At 43.4% G+C, this 19,943-nt stretch overlaps 1 protein-coding gene across 13 annotated transcripts in view; it reads right to left on the bottom strand.

The window, feature by feature from the left end:
* SLC4A7 (solute carrier family 4 member 7) overlaps nucleotides 1–19,943 on the bottom strand; it is a 134,059-nt gene that overhangs the window by 53,892 nt on the left and 60,224 nt on the right. For 6 of the 13 annotated variants that reach the window (XM_053263322.1, XM_053263327.1, XM_053263325.1 and 3 more), the window contains exons 4-8: nucleotides 11,975–12,113; nucleotides 11,511–11,671; nucleotides 9,989–10,177; nucleotides 8,236–8,592; nucleotides 1,312–1,427 (exon numbers count right to left, since the gene is read on the bottom strand). In XM_053263322.1, coding sequence (XP_053119297.1) covers nucleotides 1,312–1,427; nucleotides 8,236–8,592; nucleotides 9,989–10,177; nucleotides 11,511–11,671; nucleotides 11,975–12,113 — 962 coding nt within the window. Of the gene's footprint in view, nucleotides 1–1,311; nucleotides 1,428–8,235; nucleotides 8,593–9,988; nucleotides 10,178–11,510; nucleotides 11,672–11,974; nucleotides 12,114–12,837; nucleotides 13,787–19,943 lie in introns of those variants that run through there. The other 7 variants (XM_053263324.1, XM_053263326.1, XM_053263329.1 and 4 more) reach the window with 3 other exon arrangements.

The following is a 19,943-nucleotide window of genomic DNA, read 5'->3' as shown; positions in this document are numbered from 1 at the left end:
AACTTATGTAATAGTGATGCTACAATGCATAGTAAAGAATTAGACAGGCACTTCTGTTTAGTTTTCCAAGTACACCTCCACATAGTATTTGGGTATTTCATGAGCCCCAGCATCCTGAAATTTGTAGTTTTCCAGCATTTTTTGGTCTGGCTACGTCCACTGCTAAATAGTTTTTGAAATATTAAAAGATTAAGGAGCTTGACTCGTATTTTTCAGCTGATATTATGGTAACGTTATCTGAAAGATGGGTGTCAGATGTTTGGTCTAGGGGCGCAATTTCAGTGCTTGCCCTAGGCGCTATTTTCCCTAGATACGCCTCTGTTGACACCAGCCCAAAGAGAGAAGCCTTGCTACATACATGGGTCTCTCTTGACTGAAGGTATTGGCTTGATTCAGCAGGGCCCTAACACAATCAGAAGGCCCTTGTTATACAAGGGAAGCTCACAATTTCTACTGAGTTCCCTCTTGAACTGTAGTCCCCTTTGCCACCCACCCATCCACTCCAGAGAGCGAGAGAGAGCCAGAGCGAGAATCTCTCTCCCCCTGCCCTCAGGTTGCTGCAAGAGAAAATAGATAGGAAATCCCCACCTATGAGTGGACCTCTTGCATGTGCTTTTTAGATCATCTCAGGTATATCTAGAACATAGCTCCTTGACAAAGATACTGACTCCTGCCCAACGACTTTAGCAAAATACCAGCAAAAGCATTCAACACATGGGGTAACATGGTGCCCATCAAGAGAAGTCCAAGACATCTGGTTGCCTAAGGCAAAGGACAATATGATTCTCCCCCATCTATGAGTGGGTGCTCAGCATTCCCTGGCCATGGCCATATAACAGGGAAGCAAGAACACAGACACTCTCAAACTATGTCACTAAGCCAGGCTGTGATGGCAAGGCTATTCCTAGCTCAAGGCAAGGAAAGAAGAGGTGTACCTCAGCATGGCGAGGAGGGAGAAACTGACAACATGTCCTAGAAGAGTAAGGAAGGGTGGCAAAAGCAAACAGTGGAGGCTCATGAAAGGGCTGCCCCTGATGTTGATAGCTATAAGTGGTTTTATTGGCCATTTCTTTAAAAAATACTGTAGAGTCACTCAAAAATCCTGCAGTCCAGAATACTATTTTGAGACATATCCTTATGCTTCCAATTTTTATCAGAGAGATTACAAAGACATCACTATTATCTACAAATATTAAATCAATAACTTTGCAGGCAAGACATTTAGGCTCGAATATGCAAACTAATCAAACTACACTCGGCAAAAAAGTGTGTTTAAATAGATCCAATTTTCCCCAAAATATTTTAATTTACCTTGCTGAAATCGACAGTGCTGTTTTCTCTACTTCCTCCTGTTCCACTGCTTTTAACATCTGCACTTTTCCCAGTGTCTAAGTTACCAGGTGCCGATTGTGGCGATGCTAGGAGTCCTACAAGCAGAATATACAATCGTGTTCAAAATTAAGCCTCTAGAAAATAAGCTTAGTTACATAATGACATAGTGGCAGCTTTCTAAAAGCGAATGTGGAAGTTAAATAAAAAGGTGTATTAGTACCAAAAATGCCACACAAAACAAGTTATTTTCTTCTGAAAAAACAATGAAGATTTGTTAAAAGTTAAAATTAGATGTTGCCTAAATGATGGCCTTTTGCAACACACACCAAAACAAAAATTTAAGTTATTTTTTAAAAAGAGAACAGAAGAACACAAATCTAACCACCAACGTTTTGTGAGTGGATCGTGGAGAGGGATTTCATAATTTCGGTATGTCTGAAAAACCACAGAAAACATACTTTAGAATATCTGATACACCTAGATAGGGGCCTAATGATTCCATTTATCACCTATTAGCCAACACAATTCTAAAGCAAACACAGTTTAAAGTAAAAGCACCTGAAAGAAAACTCAGAACAAGTAATACCACACAGTCAGTCAAGCTAAGGGGGTTTAAAGCAAAAAAAAAAAAAAAAAGAGTGCTGTCTGTCTTAGTGAAAAATAGTATTTTTACCTGAAGTCTGAAAGACTAGAGGGGTCAAACAGGCCCTCCAAAAGAAAGGAATTCCACAGGTTTGGTGCCAGTGTAAAGGAGCCAACCAAAAGGTTCTTTACTAGGCTGCCTGAATTAAAGCCAGCACCAAGAAGAGGGAACTGGGGTATGGACTGATTCCAGATTCCCACACCAGTTGTGTCATCTTCCTCTGTAGCAGTTTTGCCATCTGCCTAGAACTAGGTTAGACTAAAATGCTCCAAATCCCCCCAAACCACTTTCTGGGTCCTAGCCTCCAGGAATAAGTGTTCCTTCTACTCCATTTCCATTCAAGTGGCCCGCATAGATACCCCGCGCCTCTGAAAACCATCCAGTATAACAAGACCAGACAGTACATTGGTAACATCCAGTTATGGTGCCACAAAAACCTTACCATCCAAGTCAGAATGAATACGAGTGATTTTATCCACAAAATGTAACACAAATTGATCACAGTGAGCTGCTGAGGATTCTGTTTGATGGTGTTTATGGCCCTCATATAGGAAGCCCCAAACCACTAGAAAAAGCTGTGCTGGAAGACATTGAGCAGACACAATGGTGGCAGAAGAGTAGGATTTCTTCACCAGCATCACCACTATAGAATAGGCCCTAATATTGGCTCTAGCCTGTGTTCAATTAGATTCATTCTGAGTTTTCCACTAAAGATGCTCAAGCCATCTACCAGTCATCTTTATTGTCTGCAACTCACCTGTGTACCAGGGAGTCGCTTTGACTCAGTGCATCAGAAGATGCTAGGCACGACTGTGTCAATTGCCCAACCTGTCTCCTCATACCAGAGGGAGATCAGGGCAGCAACAGGATCGTCTGCTCTCAGCAGGAAAATCCCCCAGAGCCGTCAGGAATCCATTAGGACGACAACAGTATTAAGACCTCCTGGACTATCCACCAAGCACCACTGTCTACTGTTGACTCAAAGACCAAATTGAGTGTATGGCCTGCCAAACGCGAGACCAGAATTCAGTTGAGACTAGCCCATGGTTGTCATAGAGGACATGAAGTCCTGAGCTGCAGCAGACAAGGCAGCCTCAACGTGGATGTTAAAGTCCCACAAGAGTAACAGCCTTGGGGCCCTCAACACCACATCCGAGGCAACCTTAAAGCAACTCAGGTAGGGAGACTATTCGACAACAGGGTAGGCGGTATACAAACAGATTCCCAACTTTGTCTTGCGATTCCATCACTGCGTGCAGGTGCTTGAACTGGTCAGAACGGTGGACAATGCATCTGGTGATGGGGATGGTCTCCTGATGAGCCAGGGCAACCCCACCTCCCTGCCCAGCCTACCTTGGATGCTGCTTCACCCGGAAACCTGGTAGGCACAGCTGGGAGTGACTTACATTTCCCCCTTTCATTCAACCAAGTCTCCAAAATGCATGCCAGGTCAGCATGCTCATCCAGAATAGCCTCTGGAATTTCTGTGGTCTTTGTATTTGTGAACCTGGTATTTAATAGCACCAGCTTCAGGCAAGGTGGGCTGCTGGGCTTTGATATAGCCAGCAGGCCTTCCTCACACCTGGCATGTCCTACACGCATGATGGTATCACCCTCTGTCAAGAGCCACTTCAATTGGCAGGGCCTCCTCCAAACCAACACTCCCACCCAGACATATTGTGAAGAGCAACACCTTAATAAATCCCAAGACATAAAAACTCCATCCAGTTAAGATCTGCAATGTTCTAGATTGAATCAAGTGTTCTTGATAGAATCAAAAGCCACTGAGGTCCACGTGAATCAACAGGGTTACACTTCCTCTTTTTATCTTGGTACAATCAATCTACAAGTAGGAGATGTGCACAAAATCGAAATTGCCGGTTCAGCTTGAATCTGAACTGGATTCGAACCAGCCCAGCTCGGTTTTGGCCTGGTCGAGCTGGTTCAAATTCGAACCAAAATGGCTCAGCCAGCTCAGAGCAATAATCCGGTGAGGATCCCTGTACTGGTTAATATAGGGTGTGGTGGGGACTTGCCTATGTTTAGAGGGGGTGAGAGGGAAGTAAATAAGTACATGTGAGCTATGAGCAACAGCAGCTTCACCCCACCCACACTGGCCTCCCTGAGTAGCACGAGCCAACGTTAGCTTGATTTGGACCTCCGCACATGCACATGGACCATTTTACTAACCTCCGTGCATGCACACAGTCCATTTGTGTGATCATGCAGTTTGCATTAAATGTTAAAATGCTTCTTTATAAAGATGGGCCTTCAACCATTTCTTAGACCCTAAGGGAGGGAGCATGGTAGAGCTCTTCCAGGAGGTTGTTCCAAATGACAAAATGTGTCTTGGAAGACTCCTGGCTGAGTGCCCAACCATGCCAGCAGGAAAAATCCCTCAGAGCCATAAGGAATGTGTCTTGGAACCATGCCTACTGAGGATAGACCATTTAAATTGCCCCATAACCCTTTAAAACCCTTGGGTAGAAGTAAACACCCACCCATAGTGATCTGCCTATGGCAAAATATAAGGTGTCAATGTCTCCCACCCACAGATCATCCTCATCCTGTCCAACACAAGAATACTAGATCAAGGACGTCTCTCAATGTGTGGGGCCAGGTAACTGAGTCAGGCCCACAGTTGTCATGACAGCTATGCAAGGTTCTTCCAACAAGGAAGAACTACCTACTAGTCGGAGGGCTACAGGCCACCTCCAGCCTCAAAGGCAGGATGCCTCTGAGTACCAGTTGCAGGGGAGTAACAGCAGGAGAGAGGGCATGCCCTCAACTCCTGCCTGTGGCTTCCAGCGGCATCTGGTTGGCCACTGTGCGAAACAGGATGCTGGACTAGATGGGCCTTGGGCCTGATCCAGCAGGGCTTTTCTTATGTTCTTAAGGCAGCCTTGGCATTAATGCTGAAGTCTTCATAAGAGCAAAAGTGTCAGGGTTACTAACAGCTGAAGCAAAACAGACTGTTGGGTAGCAGGATGATACACCAACAGAATCCCCATCATTTCAGTCTCCCACTAGCAGGTAAATACATTCAAAACCAGATGGACACTGTACAGGGTGATGGTGGTACAAGAGACTATGGTAATCTCTCATCCAAGGAGCCTAGTTTACTGCTTCAGTGGGAAATTTGGTAGAGATAATGGACACCCACACATACCAAGCACTCTCATTCATCCATGTCTCAGTGATGCAAGCTGAGCAATACTCATGATTAAATCATGAAGCAGATGACAATTTCTTTTCACTAACTTTGGTAAATTGGGAGCATTGTGAGGCTGAGCAGGCTACTTGCAAGACAACCATGAAGACTCAGGATTGGAAAATGGGCAGAAAAAGGAACAATGGACAGTTGTCCATTTGTTTCTTTTCTCACCTGACTTGCCAGAATGCCCCCATACTCTCAGAATAGCAGTCAATATTATGGTATTTCTGCGCCATGTGTGTCAAGTTTCAACTGCTAAATCAAATCAGTTAAATTTGACCTGAATAGAACCAGTGTCCATTGAATCATGGCCAATTCCATTTAGCCATCAAAGTTTGTCTTCCTCTCCCCCACTGACATTGTACTGCACGATAAGCATGGGCTTCCTTTTATCTCCATTCCTGGTGATGAGGGAGTAGTGGCTGTTGCAACATGGCTTCTGCTTAAAAAGCAATGCAACTTCTGGAACTATTTCCCCCACCCCCATCTTCTCCCTATGTTCCTGGAAATGGGACAGAGCATGTCGGGAAAATGTCACTGTAGCAGCCTCTGAAAAAAGCTACATTTCCCAACACTGCAAGGACAAGGAGTGGGGGAAGTGTTCCATTTTTATTTTAAACTGAAGCTTTGCCACTTGGGAATAAAAATAAGGGAAATCATCTCCTGATCCTTACTGAGTACCAAGCAGAGGTCAGGGGAGTGGCAAGGGTTGAAGTTTTGGCCTGATTTAAAGCATACCCCTCAAATCAGGCATAAGTTAATCCCCATTCCACCCCAAATCCATCAAGCTGGGGGTCCCTCGAAGGGCACTAAAGCAATTCCCAAACTGAAATATATAGTGATTCACACATTCCTAAAATTTACCCACCTTTTGTGTAAAAGGTGGGTAAATCTTTGTTCCCCAACCCACAAAACAGTGTTTAGCATTAAATAGGCAGCTTTTAGCACAGAACATCTCTGCAGATAGTATAGAATCTTCATGGACACAAATTCATTTGTGAAAACTCTTATTTCCCATTCTTAATTGCTATTTTAACCATTAAATAAGAATGCAGCTTGTGAACAGCACATGCAGTACTAAATGTTTTTCTTTTAAAGTTAAGCAGAACAAGACTATAATACACACCATGATCTGGGACATTTTCTTGGAGGATAAGGTATGTGTTACCTAAATCTAAGAAAGCAACGGAAAACAACAACTGCATGACAGCTGGAACACTGCTTCTACTATCTATACTCTATCACATTCTACTAATGACAGAACAGTAGTAATCATGCACTTCTGCCACTTAGTTCCTACGATTATTTCAACTTAATTACTTGTTTGCCTGTATTGGTTATAGCCTATTTCTACGGTGTACTACTAGGTCCCCAGCATGAATTATTAGTGTTCCTTTGCTGCTGTAAAAACCCACACCGAAATCTATAATGGTCATACCTTCCCACAGAAGATGTCAGAAAGCACAAGGTTTAAGATACACGTGTCTTAAATAGCAGCGTTCACTCATGTTCCAAGTTCAGACACAGTACAACCCAGAAAGGAAAGGAATAGCCCCAAGGCTTCTAGAGAGGTCCTATTAGGGAATAATTCCTCCAGTACAGTGTATTTGTTATTATATTCCCAATTATGTATTTATGCATGATTTTTTCTGTTAAGCCGAATCTTATCCAACCCTAAATTTGACTGTTAATCATTCAAAATACTGCATGTGTAGAGAAGTAAACATCAGCTCCTTATAAAGTTCAAGTACGTAGGTGACAGAGAGAACTACCTAATACGAGTTAGTAATGTTTACTCCATATCTGTCAAGAACCTATTTCTGTCTTACATTTAAACCATGAAAGATATACAAAAGTGTTTACATGTATGTAGCAATTAGTTTAACAACTCTCCTCTTCCATTATTCTTACCAGATTTTTAACAGACTGTCAGGATAAACCGATAATTTGAACCACTGCTTTGCTGCGCTGTTGCAGCAGAATATGCAATCACTTTTATACTTCAAGCCAAAGTAGCTCATCTTCCAACTCTGGTGCTAACAGCTGCTTCAGTTCCTGTGCAAAAGGCACAGGTGGGTCATTTAAGAGGAACTACGCAGGAAGCAAAAGTGAAACCACCTGGTATTACATCCTCAAAGCAGTCCCTTCACTCTAGCACAAACTATTTCAATAGCAAAGGGGGGCTATAAGCAATGACTTTTCAGAGGCAGAGTAGAGTAAAAGCAGTTCGTTTTACTCCATTTAATTTGCATAAATACCCCTCTCTAGGAGATGCACAAGCCTCTTCTTGCTACAATACAATTATATTGTAGCAATGAGACCTGCTAGTGCAGGGATTCTCAACGGGTTTTCAGATGTTATTGGACTTCAACTCCCATAATCCCCAACCAAAGGCAACTGAGGCTGGGGATTATGGGAGCTGAAGTCCAACAACATCTGGGGACCTAACATTGAGAATCCCTGTGCTAGTGTATTGTGGTTAAAACTGCATTGTAAGAAAGAAGTTTGTGCAACAGCTAAAGGCTTATGTATGTAAATTAAATGGGACACAATGGGCTACTACTTGAGGAGCTCGAGCTGATGACAGAACTATGCTGTAATTTCAACAGGCCATCTTTTAAGCACCTAGCATCTTCCGATACCACAGTGTACCTCATGTACTAGAAATCATGAGGTTTAACAAGGAAAAGGCCACCATTTGCAATCAATTTCAAGATTACAATTTAATTATTGCTTTTTCAAAAATATGCAAAAAGTACTTTCTGAATACCTTTTGTTATGGACCAAAAATTATGAAAATACTCAAATATTTCATTGCTTTGAGTGTGTTAATGTTTGCATTAATATATTTCAAACTCTTGCATCAAATTCAACATACTGAATCATGTTCTCCATGAAAATATCACATAAGAAGAAATGAAGCATGCAGACAGTTAACAGACTAAATTACAACTCATGGTTGCTCAAGCGGTGTGAAACTTTGCAGTGCAAGTGATTCAAGCTGCAGAAAGCACCACGCATGGACAATTTGAGTTCAAATAGTTGCCTGATGTTACGTCACTATTATCGTCTGTTGTCTTCTCCTCGCTCTCCTGAGCTTCTAAATCTTCCTCAGGTGGATGAATTACTACTTTAGGGATATCATCACTAGAAGGAGACACTAGGAATTCGGCACCCTGAAGCTCAGTTGGTTGTAAATTTGTGGTTGCCTTGTGGCCGCACCTAGGACTGGAAGGTGGAGTACTTTGTGGGGTAGGTAAAGGGGTTGCACTCCTTGAAGCTGCCGGAGTTCCAGGAAGAAGGTAATTGAGAAGAAGGGACAAGCGATTCTCTCCTCTCAGGGAAATATTTGAGGCAGAGAGACCTGCTCGTAAAGAGTGGCGGGAGGCTGAAAGGCCTTCCCCTGAGGTAAAACAAATAAAGTGATGAAAAGGTTTAGCAGGAAGAAAGTTACACATTTTTATATCACAAATCTAGAATTCTATATCAGACCTCTAAAATGCAAACCACTACACAGTCATAGGTGAGATAAGACTTAAGCAACACATGAGTATTAAGCAGAATTTTAGATGTTTTAAAAAGTCAGCATTTATTTACACATACTTACTATGAAAGAAAGAAAGAAAGAAAGAAAGAAAGAAAGAAAGAAAGAAAGAAAGAAAGAAAGAAAGAAAGGCAACATTACTGCAGATTGCTTGAGAGAATTGAGCAAAATATCAAAAAGTGTTAAGCTTGCAATAAAAGAAACAGGTTTTAAAGAAAAATATGAATTCCTTTCTCTAAAAGATGTGTAAGAAAAGGAGAAAAACATGGTGTGTTGAACTTCAAGTACAAGGTGACACAAATCATTACCATGAATATAGGACAAAACATTAACCCTTTGTTTTGCTCCCTAAAATATGTGCCAGAGGCCTAAGCAAAATTCCTCACAAAATGGTGTGACACACACACCTATCAGGGCCTCCAAAGACAATATACTTATTAGCTTCTAATCATGTGGAACATTTTATTGCTGTGTTACCAAGTTCAGGGTTGTCAGTTCAGATCCTTGGGTAAAGCTTTGAACAAAACCAGCTACTAGAGATAGACATACATACCTGAAGAGCCAACATAGATGTGGCCATTGGAACTGAACACCCAGGAAATATAAAATGAAAAACATGGATTACTTGAAGTTACTTGAGCAATGAAAATGATTACCCCAGCTTCAGAATCACATTAAAGTGGGAGCAAATTCAGTACATACAAAGCACATTAGGATACCTTATAATGATACTGTACACCTGCTGTGTTGTAAACTACCCTAACAAAAGAGTCACATTTCCCCAGACACTAACAAATGTAAGTGTATGTTGGCAAGAGTAGAGAGTAAAAAATAGAAAAGCCAGAACCTTATGTCTCTCTCTCACCAAAATATGATTATTCATAATGTTTCTTTTAGTGTGCATTCATGGGTTGCTAAATCCTAACAGGAAGATTTAAAACAGAGGAGAAAGAAATCATTTTGGGACTGAACATCCACAGCCTTGATTTCACATGCATAAGCAGCTATAAGGCAACATACAATTATGAAACAGATACTATGACATATTGTCTGATGTGTTCGGAGTGGTGGTGTAACAGCAGTTTTCACTCAAATGGTATGAAGACCACTTTACTATCACTATAAACATTTTTACATAATTCCTTATAAAAATCAGGAGATTTTGAACAAATCTGTAAATGTGCCGACTTTTCTTACATCTCTCTGCATTATATTTGTGAAGTTAAAATAAACTGGATGCCATAACTTATCTCACCATTTCTTTCAAGCAAGAGAGGGTCAGAATGTTTCTTGCCTATATCTGCAAACGACCGGACAAGGGGAATCCGATTACTGAATTTTTTCTCATTCTGATGATGGTGTCTCTTCAGAAGAGCTTCTCTGACATTTTCTCTCATAGATTCGCTCAGGTGACCAGAAGCTATCATATTATCCAATACCATATCTAACAAGGGAGAAGAAAAAGAAAAAAAAATCAGTGAACACTACCATTAAGCATTTTATCAATACTTGCACCTGAAGTTATTTAAAACCACTTTGAGGGCCAATCTCGCCTGTGTTAAATGAGGATACAGGAGAGCATTGCAACTATTCTTAGCTAAGAATACAAACCAACATTTTGAATAGACTAGTACACACTATACCATTAACCTTTGCCATATCTGAAGATCACTATCAAATGCACTACTGTAATTGTAATAGACTTTTTACAGTAAGCTTTGCATTTCCTCTTATGCTCTGGCAATCCTCTGCCAAAATGCAAGGCAGAGGGCTTTCAACTCCCAAGAGGAATGTGTGCACACAATTTGTGCCCTGTGACATCACTGACACCTGTCCCTCCTGCCTCAAGCATACTGGCACAGAAACAGCAATTAGCATTGCTGATTGTCTAGCACAGCAAAGTGAAAAAAAATGCCACACAAGAATACAGCAAAGGCTCTGTATTTAACAGTCTAAGATTTATTTAAGCAGCGCAAGGATTTATTTAAGCAGTCCTTCGCCCTTGTTTACATCCATCACAGGCCCAGAAGCTTATATCCCACTGAAGTCCAGTCTACAACTAAGGACAGGACTGCAACTAAGTTTTAATGGAAAACACCCTTCATTACTGGTATTATCCAAAAGGTTTTAACCATATTATACTGTACATTTATAAAATATTAGGAGCCCATTATCTCTTCCATATCAGAATTTATGGGGTGGGGGAGAAGAGCTTAGCTTAAATATTCAGTATGGGAGGCAATTAACTGGTGTTCTAGGATCCATGGTTAATTTACTGGCACATTTTCTTGTGATTCAAACCATTAGCCATAGTTCCTAAATAGCTCAAAAATATGTAGAGATCCATTACTGAATGTATATCTCATGTGGAAAAAGCCTAGTTCTTTCCCAATAATGAAAGATAAAATGGATAGTTCTACAGAAATATGGTCCTTATAGCCAAATTTATTTTGAAAGAGGGATGTTCTTGCTTACAGTTAATCCCAGAACACAAATCTGCATACAGCAGACACAAAGCAAGGACCAAAAGCCCCGTTATAAGCCTCAATGCTAGATCCATCCCTTTATCTACTCTGGTAAAATTATTAAAGACCAGCTCTTGTAGGTTTTGTGTAAAATTTCACTACATGCCAGCATTAGCTTTTATTCAGGGTTTGGGGCTTTGCTTGCGTGTTTGTTTTCCCTCTGTATTACAGCTGTAGCAGACAGGGCAGGTGGATAGCTTTACGATTACATTTGCAAAGATTAAAAAATATTAAGCAAGATTTGCTGTTAACCTGCTATTTCATCCAATGTATTGGCTCTCATGTCCAACATGACTGTTCCATTTAAAATACAGCTCCTCAGTTCAAACAGGCTATGGAGAGATAGGGTAGCCACATAAGGTTTGCTCCACCGGTCACCGCCATCTTCAACATCTTCTTCAAATTTCAGCCATCTGAAACACAGATACTTACTCATAAGATATATTCAATTAGCAATCAGTCTCTTCTTATATATTGCCATTTAAAATCTAGTGCCCACTTAATGTATGCTAGCTCATTTGCTGCTACTTCCCAGAACCACACCTTTGCTCATACCTTTCTATGACACCCTGCATCATTTAAGGTCTTTCTTTTGAAGACAGACCCTAATTTTGTCAACAGCCTCACCTGCTGACACTACAATGCTCTATGAAGTGAGATATGTCTATTCAGCATGATAACTGGTATTACTATTCGAGTATTGTCTATAAGATTACCTGGCAGTTTCTTTCCATTCATATTCTTCCCCTTCTCTAAAGCAGAGTTCATCCATTTCAGTGAACAGATCATGGGGAATGTGTTCTTCATTGTCATCCTCAGTACCCAGGATAAACTGCACCCTCTGGGATGGTGTGTCTTGATGGAAATTAAAGTTGAGATATATAGTTTGAGTTAAAACCTTCAAATGGTCAAATTCTTATACATGCCACTGCACTGCCAATCACAAGACTACTTCTACTTATGCTAGGGAGGCAGATTACCAGAAGGGGGGTTAAAGGAAAAATAATCAAAAGGCTCCTCTAACAACCAGGATGCAAATAGGCTGGAACAAACCACAAACTGGTATGTGAGAAAGGCTTGATTTTCAGCACATTACATTAAAAAATTTTTAAAAATTAATGAAAGTGAGGGGCAGATATGAGGTAACACATGCACCCCACGGATATACTGCAGCATTTTGTTGCAGGTCCATACTCAAACTGCATAAGGCCACACAGAGGCTCTATGCATGAGGTCTGTCCACCACCAAAAAACCACAAGAGAAACAAGAGTAGACAGATCCTGTGAGCAGGGCTTACTCATGCAGGTAAGCCCTGATTTACAAGAGAGAAATGGGTAACAGACAGAAACTCAAGGTTCGCTTTTTCAACCTGGTACTTATATAAACTTTATGTGGGCCTAGGCCATATGTAAAAGGCAGCTTCACATGCAACAAACCAAACCATTATCTGATGCCATATGAAAAAGCCTTGGGCTCACACTCACTCTTCCTCCTCCCCTCATGCATGCCAGTTCACCTAGTTACTCTTCCGCTCAAAAACAGTTCTAATTTCCCTGAAAAACTAGTTTGTATACTGACCGTTTTCCACATGGAAGCCAGGTGAGTGAGTGCCAGAAGCCGTGTTGAGGGGAGTGCCGCTGCAGCTCCCAGGAGCGGTACCACGCTGGTAAGCAGCACCTTCTCATTTACTTATAAAGGTGCCTCTCACCATGCGCTCCACCCACCCAGGCGCCACCTGCCCTCACTGGCCATTCCTAAGCTTTATCCCCTTTTCAAACAACTTTTAAAAGCAAGCAAATTTAGTTAAAGCAAGAAACCCTTTCATTCACAGGGATAGTTATAGGCTCCAACTTAGCTCCAAAATATGAGGACATTTGCTGGCTCAATGTTCACACCATGGGGGCATGAGACCCGATGTCCAGTCCAAGATACTACCCTACAAAATGCGACCCTACAAAGTCATAACCATGGAAACCCAATTTGGCTGGCTCCTCTATTAGTTCTCTTTTGCTAATGGTGCCAATTTTAGTTGTTGCCTGCCGAGGTAGAGCATGTTACCAAATTCTTCTTAAATATTGCTGTTAACACTAATCCTCAGCTTTTGCTGCTGCCACTAGCCCATGCAGGTGGTAGATGGAGCATGGAAGACCTAGTCAAAGCACAGTTCTCAAACTGTTTAGCCTTAAAGTATGGGGCACCTTCTTACAGAACTCATACTAACTCTTTCCCATGACACAGCAAGCTCCCTGTCCTTTTTCACATTACACCCAACTTATTTTGAGCAATTTCCCCTTTATTCTTCTCTAAACTACTTAGTTCATCACCTATCACCACATCCATGCATATCTCACAACTAACACAAATATCAACCTGGTAGCCATGAAAAGGGCTCTGTAATCCCACACTTTCAAGGGTTCCATACTAACACCACACTCCAAAAGAGGTAACGGGATGTGAAGGAATGCCTCCTTCCCATTATGTTTTATGGTTTGTTTAGTTTGTTCTGAGTCCCCTCCAGGCTCTGCAGGGGTTAAAAAGGTAGCGACCACTAACAACCAAGTCTGAGGTAAAAGTTGTCTGCTGCAGAGTTTTGGAGGGAAAGTTACAATGTGTTGTGATTGGTTGTCTCCAGGAAGAGACATAAGGTTCTGGCTTTTCTATTCTGTACTCTCTACTCTTGCCAACTGAACTTTTCAGAATTTGTTCTTGTAATATTTCTTGAAGCCTTTTATGACAGTAAACCTTTTCTTGTTTTTACAATATTCTACCGGTGTCTGTTATTTTAGTCCCACCTCACACCGACCTGCTCATTTTGTTTACTACACAACTGAGTTTTGATATTGTTCCTAAAAGAGAGGGTTCAGTGACAGAGTAGACACTAGCTAACTGTCTTATTTTGGTGGCAGCGGATGGTTAGACTGAAGGCCAGCTGTGGCCAAGCTCTCAAACAGTCTCAGAAACTAATATTAGCAAAATGACCAGATGCAATCATTTAGATGTGTTAAGAAAATAAACAGGTTGCTCACCTGTAACTGATGATCTGGAAGAGATCTATCCATATGTATGGGGTTCTGTGCCTGTGCAAGGACCATGTGGTAACCATGCTGCAGCTTGTCCAAGCCCAGCCCCCACACTGACAGTGTGCTATTTAAAGGCAGGCTGGACGCCATGTTCCTCAGTTCTTGGACAACCACCGTGGAGGACGACCATCCAGGTACAGAGGTGAGTTCATCAATGTTGACGGAAAAGGCAATGGCCTGCACACACAAATATGCACATAGAGCACTACTGCAGAGTGGTGGTTCAGGAGGGTCTTATGGATGTTGATGGATCTCTTCCAGATCATCAGTTACAGATGAGCAACCTGTTTATCTGGATCAAGATCCATAAGTATGGGTGTTTAGCGAGCTCCCAATGGAGGAGGGTGCAGTAGTGATTATTGTAACACCCTTTTAAGAACTCTTCTCCTGAAGTTAGCCTCGGCAGCAAAGCACACGTCTATGGCGTAGTGCTTTATAAAGGGTAACTCTGGCCACGTAGCTGCTTTGCAGATGTCTGTAAAAGATACCCCTGAGGTGTGCAGCCGAAGAAGCATATACCTGAGTGGAATGGGTTTGATAGCTTCTGGAGGGATCTTGCCTTGCAATTTGTAGGTGAACAAGATGAGTTCGACCAACCAGTTCAATAATCTTCATCTTGAAATGCAGGAGCCCTTGGCCGTGCCCTTGTAGGGTACAAAGAGGTGGTTGGAAGATCTGAAGTCCTTAGTCCATGTCAGATAGAACAGGAGCGCTCTGCACACATCCAGAGAGTGCATGGAATGTTCTAGAGAGGACGTGAGGTCTATGAAGAATGTTGGCAAGATGATGTACTGATTCAGGTGTAAGTTGGAGACCACTTTTGGCAAAACGTTGGAGTATAGGCGCATCAGGACTTTACCTCGATAGAATCTCGTATATGGAGCATCTATTCTCATGCTCCAGCGTTCCACTGCTCCAGGGTTCCACTGGGGCCCAAATAGACAGGCATAGATTCGAGAGTCCTTTCAGGAAGGCTTTACTTTCTGGATGTGAGAATAGAGTTTTGCCATCAACATCCTGGATGTTTTGATGAGAGGGCAGCTAAATGTACTTTCAAAGAGACACTGGCCAAACCTTGAGTCTTCAGTGTAGTCAGATAAAGGAGTACATCCCAGACAGATGCTCACCTTAGTAGGAAACAATGGGATCTAGCATAGCCTTTGAATCTGAGCCACTTTCCCAAGTAGTTTCGCCTGGTAGAGGCTTTATTTTGGTTGGGCAGAATGCGGTTTAGAACCCAATATGCCAAGCGGCCAGACAGAGTGGGGATGTCCAGGTGGAGGACGTGTCCATCATCTTGGGACAGGAGGTCCAGAATTCAAGGAAGATGGTGATAACGATTCTCTGACAGTTAGAGAAGCTGTGGAAACCATGGTTGTCTGGGCCACCATAGTGTCACGAGAATGCAAGAGGTTGGTGTGGTCAGGAAACGAGCCACCACTCAGCTGATTACTGCTTGAGGAGGGAACATGTAGGGTGTTTCCTGGGACCAATCCAGCTGGAAAGCATACCCTGGGGATTGTAGTTGTGTCCCGCTCTCAAGGAGAAGCGGGTGCACTTCATGTTCGAGGAGGTTATGAATAGATCTATGGATGGTTCCATCCAGCAGTCGAAGAGGGGAACTATGTACTCCATCTTGAGCTCCCATTCATGCTGACGGTCCTGTAGAAATACTCGACTGAGGTCGTCTGCCTGGACATTCTCCAGGACCTTGATGTGGATTGCTACTGGAGAGACATGATGCCGGATACACCAGTGCCACAGTTGCACACTTAGGGCACACAAGCTTCGAGACACAGTCCCTCTCTGGCGTTTGATGTAGGCTTGGGCTGTTGTATTGTCCAGTTGTACCAGGACAATCCTGTTTTGTATCAGAGGCAAGGTGCCTGGAAGACAGCTAGCAATTCCTGGAAGCTGATATGCAACTGGGCCTGGTGTGGGGACCATTTCCCTTGAATTTGGTGAGCTCTGCAATGGGTGCCCCAGCCCAACAGGGATGCATTCGTTGTTAGCCAAATTGATGGAGATGGTGTCTGGAATGGGATTCAATCCAGGAGATTTCTGCGGTCTGACCACCATGATAGTGATCATAGAATTTTTGGTGGCAGTTCTAGACATTTCCATTGAGACGGAAAACTGTTGGGATGGAAAACTGACAGAAACCATAGTTGCAGTTTTCACATCTTTAGTCGTGCATAATGTGTCACCGCATTGCAGGAAGCCATCAGGCCGAGGAGGTATTGGATTAATTGAGCTGACTGTAGAAGATGTTGTTGGAAGAGCTGTACCAGATCCCAGATGCAATTGTATCTGTCTTCTGGTAAGTATGCTCTTTGGATTATCGTGTCCAACACAGCTCCTATGTACGTGGTCACATGCACCAGTTCCAGATGGGACACATATTGGGTCTGCAAAGGTAAGTCTTCTGTTTTTGGAGATCAGAAGCCAGTCATCTAATTAAGGGTAAATGGTAATGCCCCGGAATCTCAGATGGGCAATCATGACTGCCATGCATTTGGTAAAGACCTGCGGGGTGGTGGGAAGTGTGTAGGGCAAGATGTATTCGTACACATGGTGGCCTATGGTAAAACATAGGTATTTCCTGTGTTGCTCTCTGATGCTGATGTGGAAGTAGGCATCTTTTAGATCCAGCGAAGCAAGCCACTTCTCTCCAGGGAGAAGTAGAAGTAACTGTTGCAATGCCATCATCTGGAACTTCCTGACACTGAGCAGCTTGTTGAGGTGGCAGAGGTCCATAATGGGGTGGATGCCCCCATTCTGTTTTGGGATCTGAAAGTAGCGGGAATAGAACCCCTCCCACCTGTGCACTCACGGCACCAGGGTGATTGCACCCTTCAACAGTTCTTCCACTTTATCCTGTAAGGCTATGGACAGCGGAGTGAACTTCACTCCCGTAAAGTAAGGGGTCGTTCTGAACTCTATGGTTTATCCTGAGGATATAATCTTCATGACCCAGCGGTCTGATGTTACGTGGTGCTATGCAGGAGCATGGCTTGCCAGCTTGATGGAACTGCATGGCAATGGCGGTATGTTGGTGGATTTTGCTTGTCTAGATGTTAAGGCTTCCGCAGGCGGGAATGGGGAGAAGAGTAGTGCCAGTGGGCGGCCCCGACCCTCAAAGGCGCTTCTGAGAGTCCAGTTGCTTGATACAGTGTGACAGAGATGCCTTGGCTTTGCCTTGATAAGGGTGTTTATTATAAGGGCGGTACTGCTTCCTATAATCGCAGTGATCTTGTTGCCTGAAGGAAGGTTGTTGCTTGTTGAAGTAAGTACGGTACTTCACACTTTGATGCAAGGTTCATGCTGGGGAAGTAAATGCCTTAGCCGTGAATTTTGACTTTTTGAGTTGTTCCATTGCAGTATCTGTGGATTCGCTGAAAAGTCCATTGCCATCAAAGGCCACACCCTTGATCTTTTCTTTCATATAGGTCTGAGGTTGGTAGATTTTTAGCCATGCATGCCTGTGGAGGGTCACAGCAGCAGTTAGAGAGCGGGACTCTGATTCTGCAAAGTGTTTTGCAATGCTTAACTGTTGCCTAATCAGGTCAGCAGATTTTTCAAGCGTCTGTTGGAACTTTTTCTTAAGGTCTTCAGGGGATAGGGTATCTAGGTCACCCTGAAGAGATTCCCAGGCGCCATGTTTATATTTGGCCATACAGGCTGAATAGTTCGCAACCTTAATTGACAGGCACGAGGTGGAGTAAATTTTCCTCCCTAACAAGTCCAATTTCCTCCCTTTTCAGGTGGAGCTGTGTGGTGCCTTCCGGATTTGGAGGAAGCAGCACAGTCAACTACAAGAGAATGAGGAGCTGGATGCTTCAATAGGTAAATATTGTCCTTCTCCTGGATGCGGCACAGGCTCTCCAGTCTTTTAGACATGGGAGTGGATGTGTGGAGTACTTCCCAGGCACACTTTGCTGCCCTGGTGATGACCAGAAACATGGGTAAGGCCACAGGTTGAGTAGATTGTGCTTCAGCCATAAATTTGTAAACTGGGTAGTCTACTGTAGACAACTCTGACCGTAGGTCCAAACCTAGTGCCTCTGCCATGGCACATATATGTTTATGGTAAGCTTTCATCTCTTTGTGTGGAGAGACATAGTTAGGTGGAGGCACATCAGTGGGGGGATCCACCAAGCTGTTCACATCCTCTGGGTCCAATTCAAAGTCGGAGGAACCATAGTGTTCAGAGGCTGATGCAGTTGGTGAAGAGGGAACACATGTTTAAGTTTCCATGGTGGTGTGTTCTGGAGGAGGCAGGGCTCCTGTCTGAGTGCTGATAGAGCGAAAGGAAAGAGAAGTAGTTTGCGTGGTTTGTTGTGCAATCAGCAGAGGGTGGGTTTGTGAGGCCTTGGAAACAGAGGAAATTGCCTGGCCTTGGGAGGTCATTTGAGCCAAGGTGGATACCAATAGGGAAGACGTAATCGGAGTATAAAGTCTCCAGGAGCTTGTTGGTTCATAGCCATACGGAGCACTCAGAGAGCAGGTGCCCATAATAGTTACCGCTATGGCGGTGGTCAAGGGGGCCACATGCGTAAAACCACAAGTGTGCCAAGCCGTAGGGTCACATAGGTGTTCAGCAGACAGGGTGGATGGCAGAGGTGGTGGTGGAGCAGAGGTGGTTCTGGTTTCAACATCTGTGGGAAGGAAACCCTTAAAGGTTGAAGTGGATGGAGAGCTCGAGAAAGCGTCCAGTATGGAAAATAGACCCTGTGCTGTGGATGGGTCGAGGGCAGCATTGGTATTCGTCTCTGACTCGTCCTCATCCACATCAAAGGTTGTTAACGACAGCTGGCACCGAGGAGACACTTGTGTTGACATCGAAATCACGGGAGTATGCAGAGTCGATGTTGGAGGGACAGTCTGTCGAACCGTCAGCATCGATGGTGCAGAAGATGAGACTGGTGTCGGTGCCAGAGATAAAGAACAGGCCCTCAATATTGAGTGCAAGTGTGTCGACGGACAAATGGCTTGTAGACGTTGAACCACTGCTGATTCCAAAGGCATGACGTCGAGAGAGGGTTTCGATGTCAAAGATGGAAACGGTGTCAAGGGACGATGCTGGATTGCCAAAGGTGATAGAGTACACTGTTGCATCAGATCAACAGTCATTTTCTCTGAGGTGTTGAGGGAGCCTCGGTAACATGGCGTTTTGCCGACTTCAAGGTTCTTGGTGTCGAGACAGTTTCTTGTGCGCGATATGCACCAGCCATCGACGTCGAAGGCTTGGCTGTCTTTGATGTCGAGGGAGAGGATCTCAATGACAAACGTAGTTTGTCAGCCAGAAAATGGGTCATACACTAAATATCCATCCCTTTTTCTTCTTTTTTTAGGAAGAAATCTGATCAACTCACAGAGGAACTTATCCAAAGATAGGAGTGGCAGACCGAGGTCCAAATGCGATGGCAGTCAGAAAAGAACTGAGGAACATGGCATCCAGCCCGCATTTAAATAGCATGCTGTTGGCATGGGGGCAGGGCTTGGATGCCTCAACAAGCTGCGGCATGGCTACCACATGGTCCCTGCACAGGCACAGAACCCCATACTTATGGTTCTCAATCCAGATCTTAAAAGTCCTTTGAC

The sequence above is a fragment of the Hemicordylus capensis genome, chromosome 6 (assembly GCF_027244095.1).
Source record: "Hemicordylus capensis ecotype Gifberg chromosome 6, rHemCap1.1.pri, whole genome shotgun sequence".
Lineage (NCBI taxonomy): Eukaryota > Metazoa > Chordata > Lepidosauria > Squamata > Cordylidae > Hemicordylus > Hemicordylus capensis.
The sequence above is the reverse complement of the archived record's forward strand: the minus strand, read 5'-3'. Positions and strand labels throughout refer to the sequence as shown.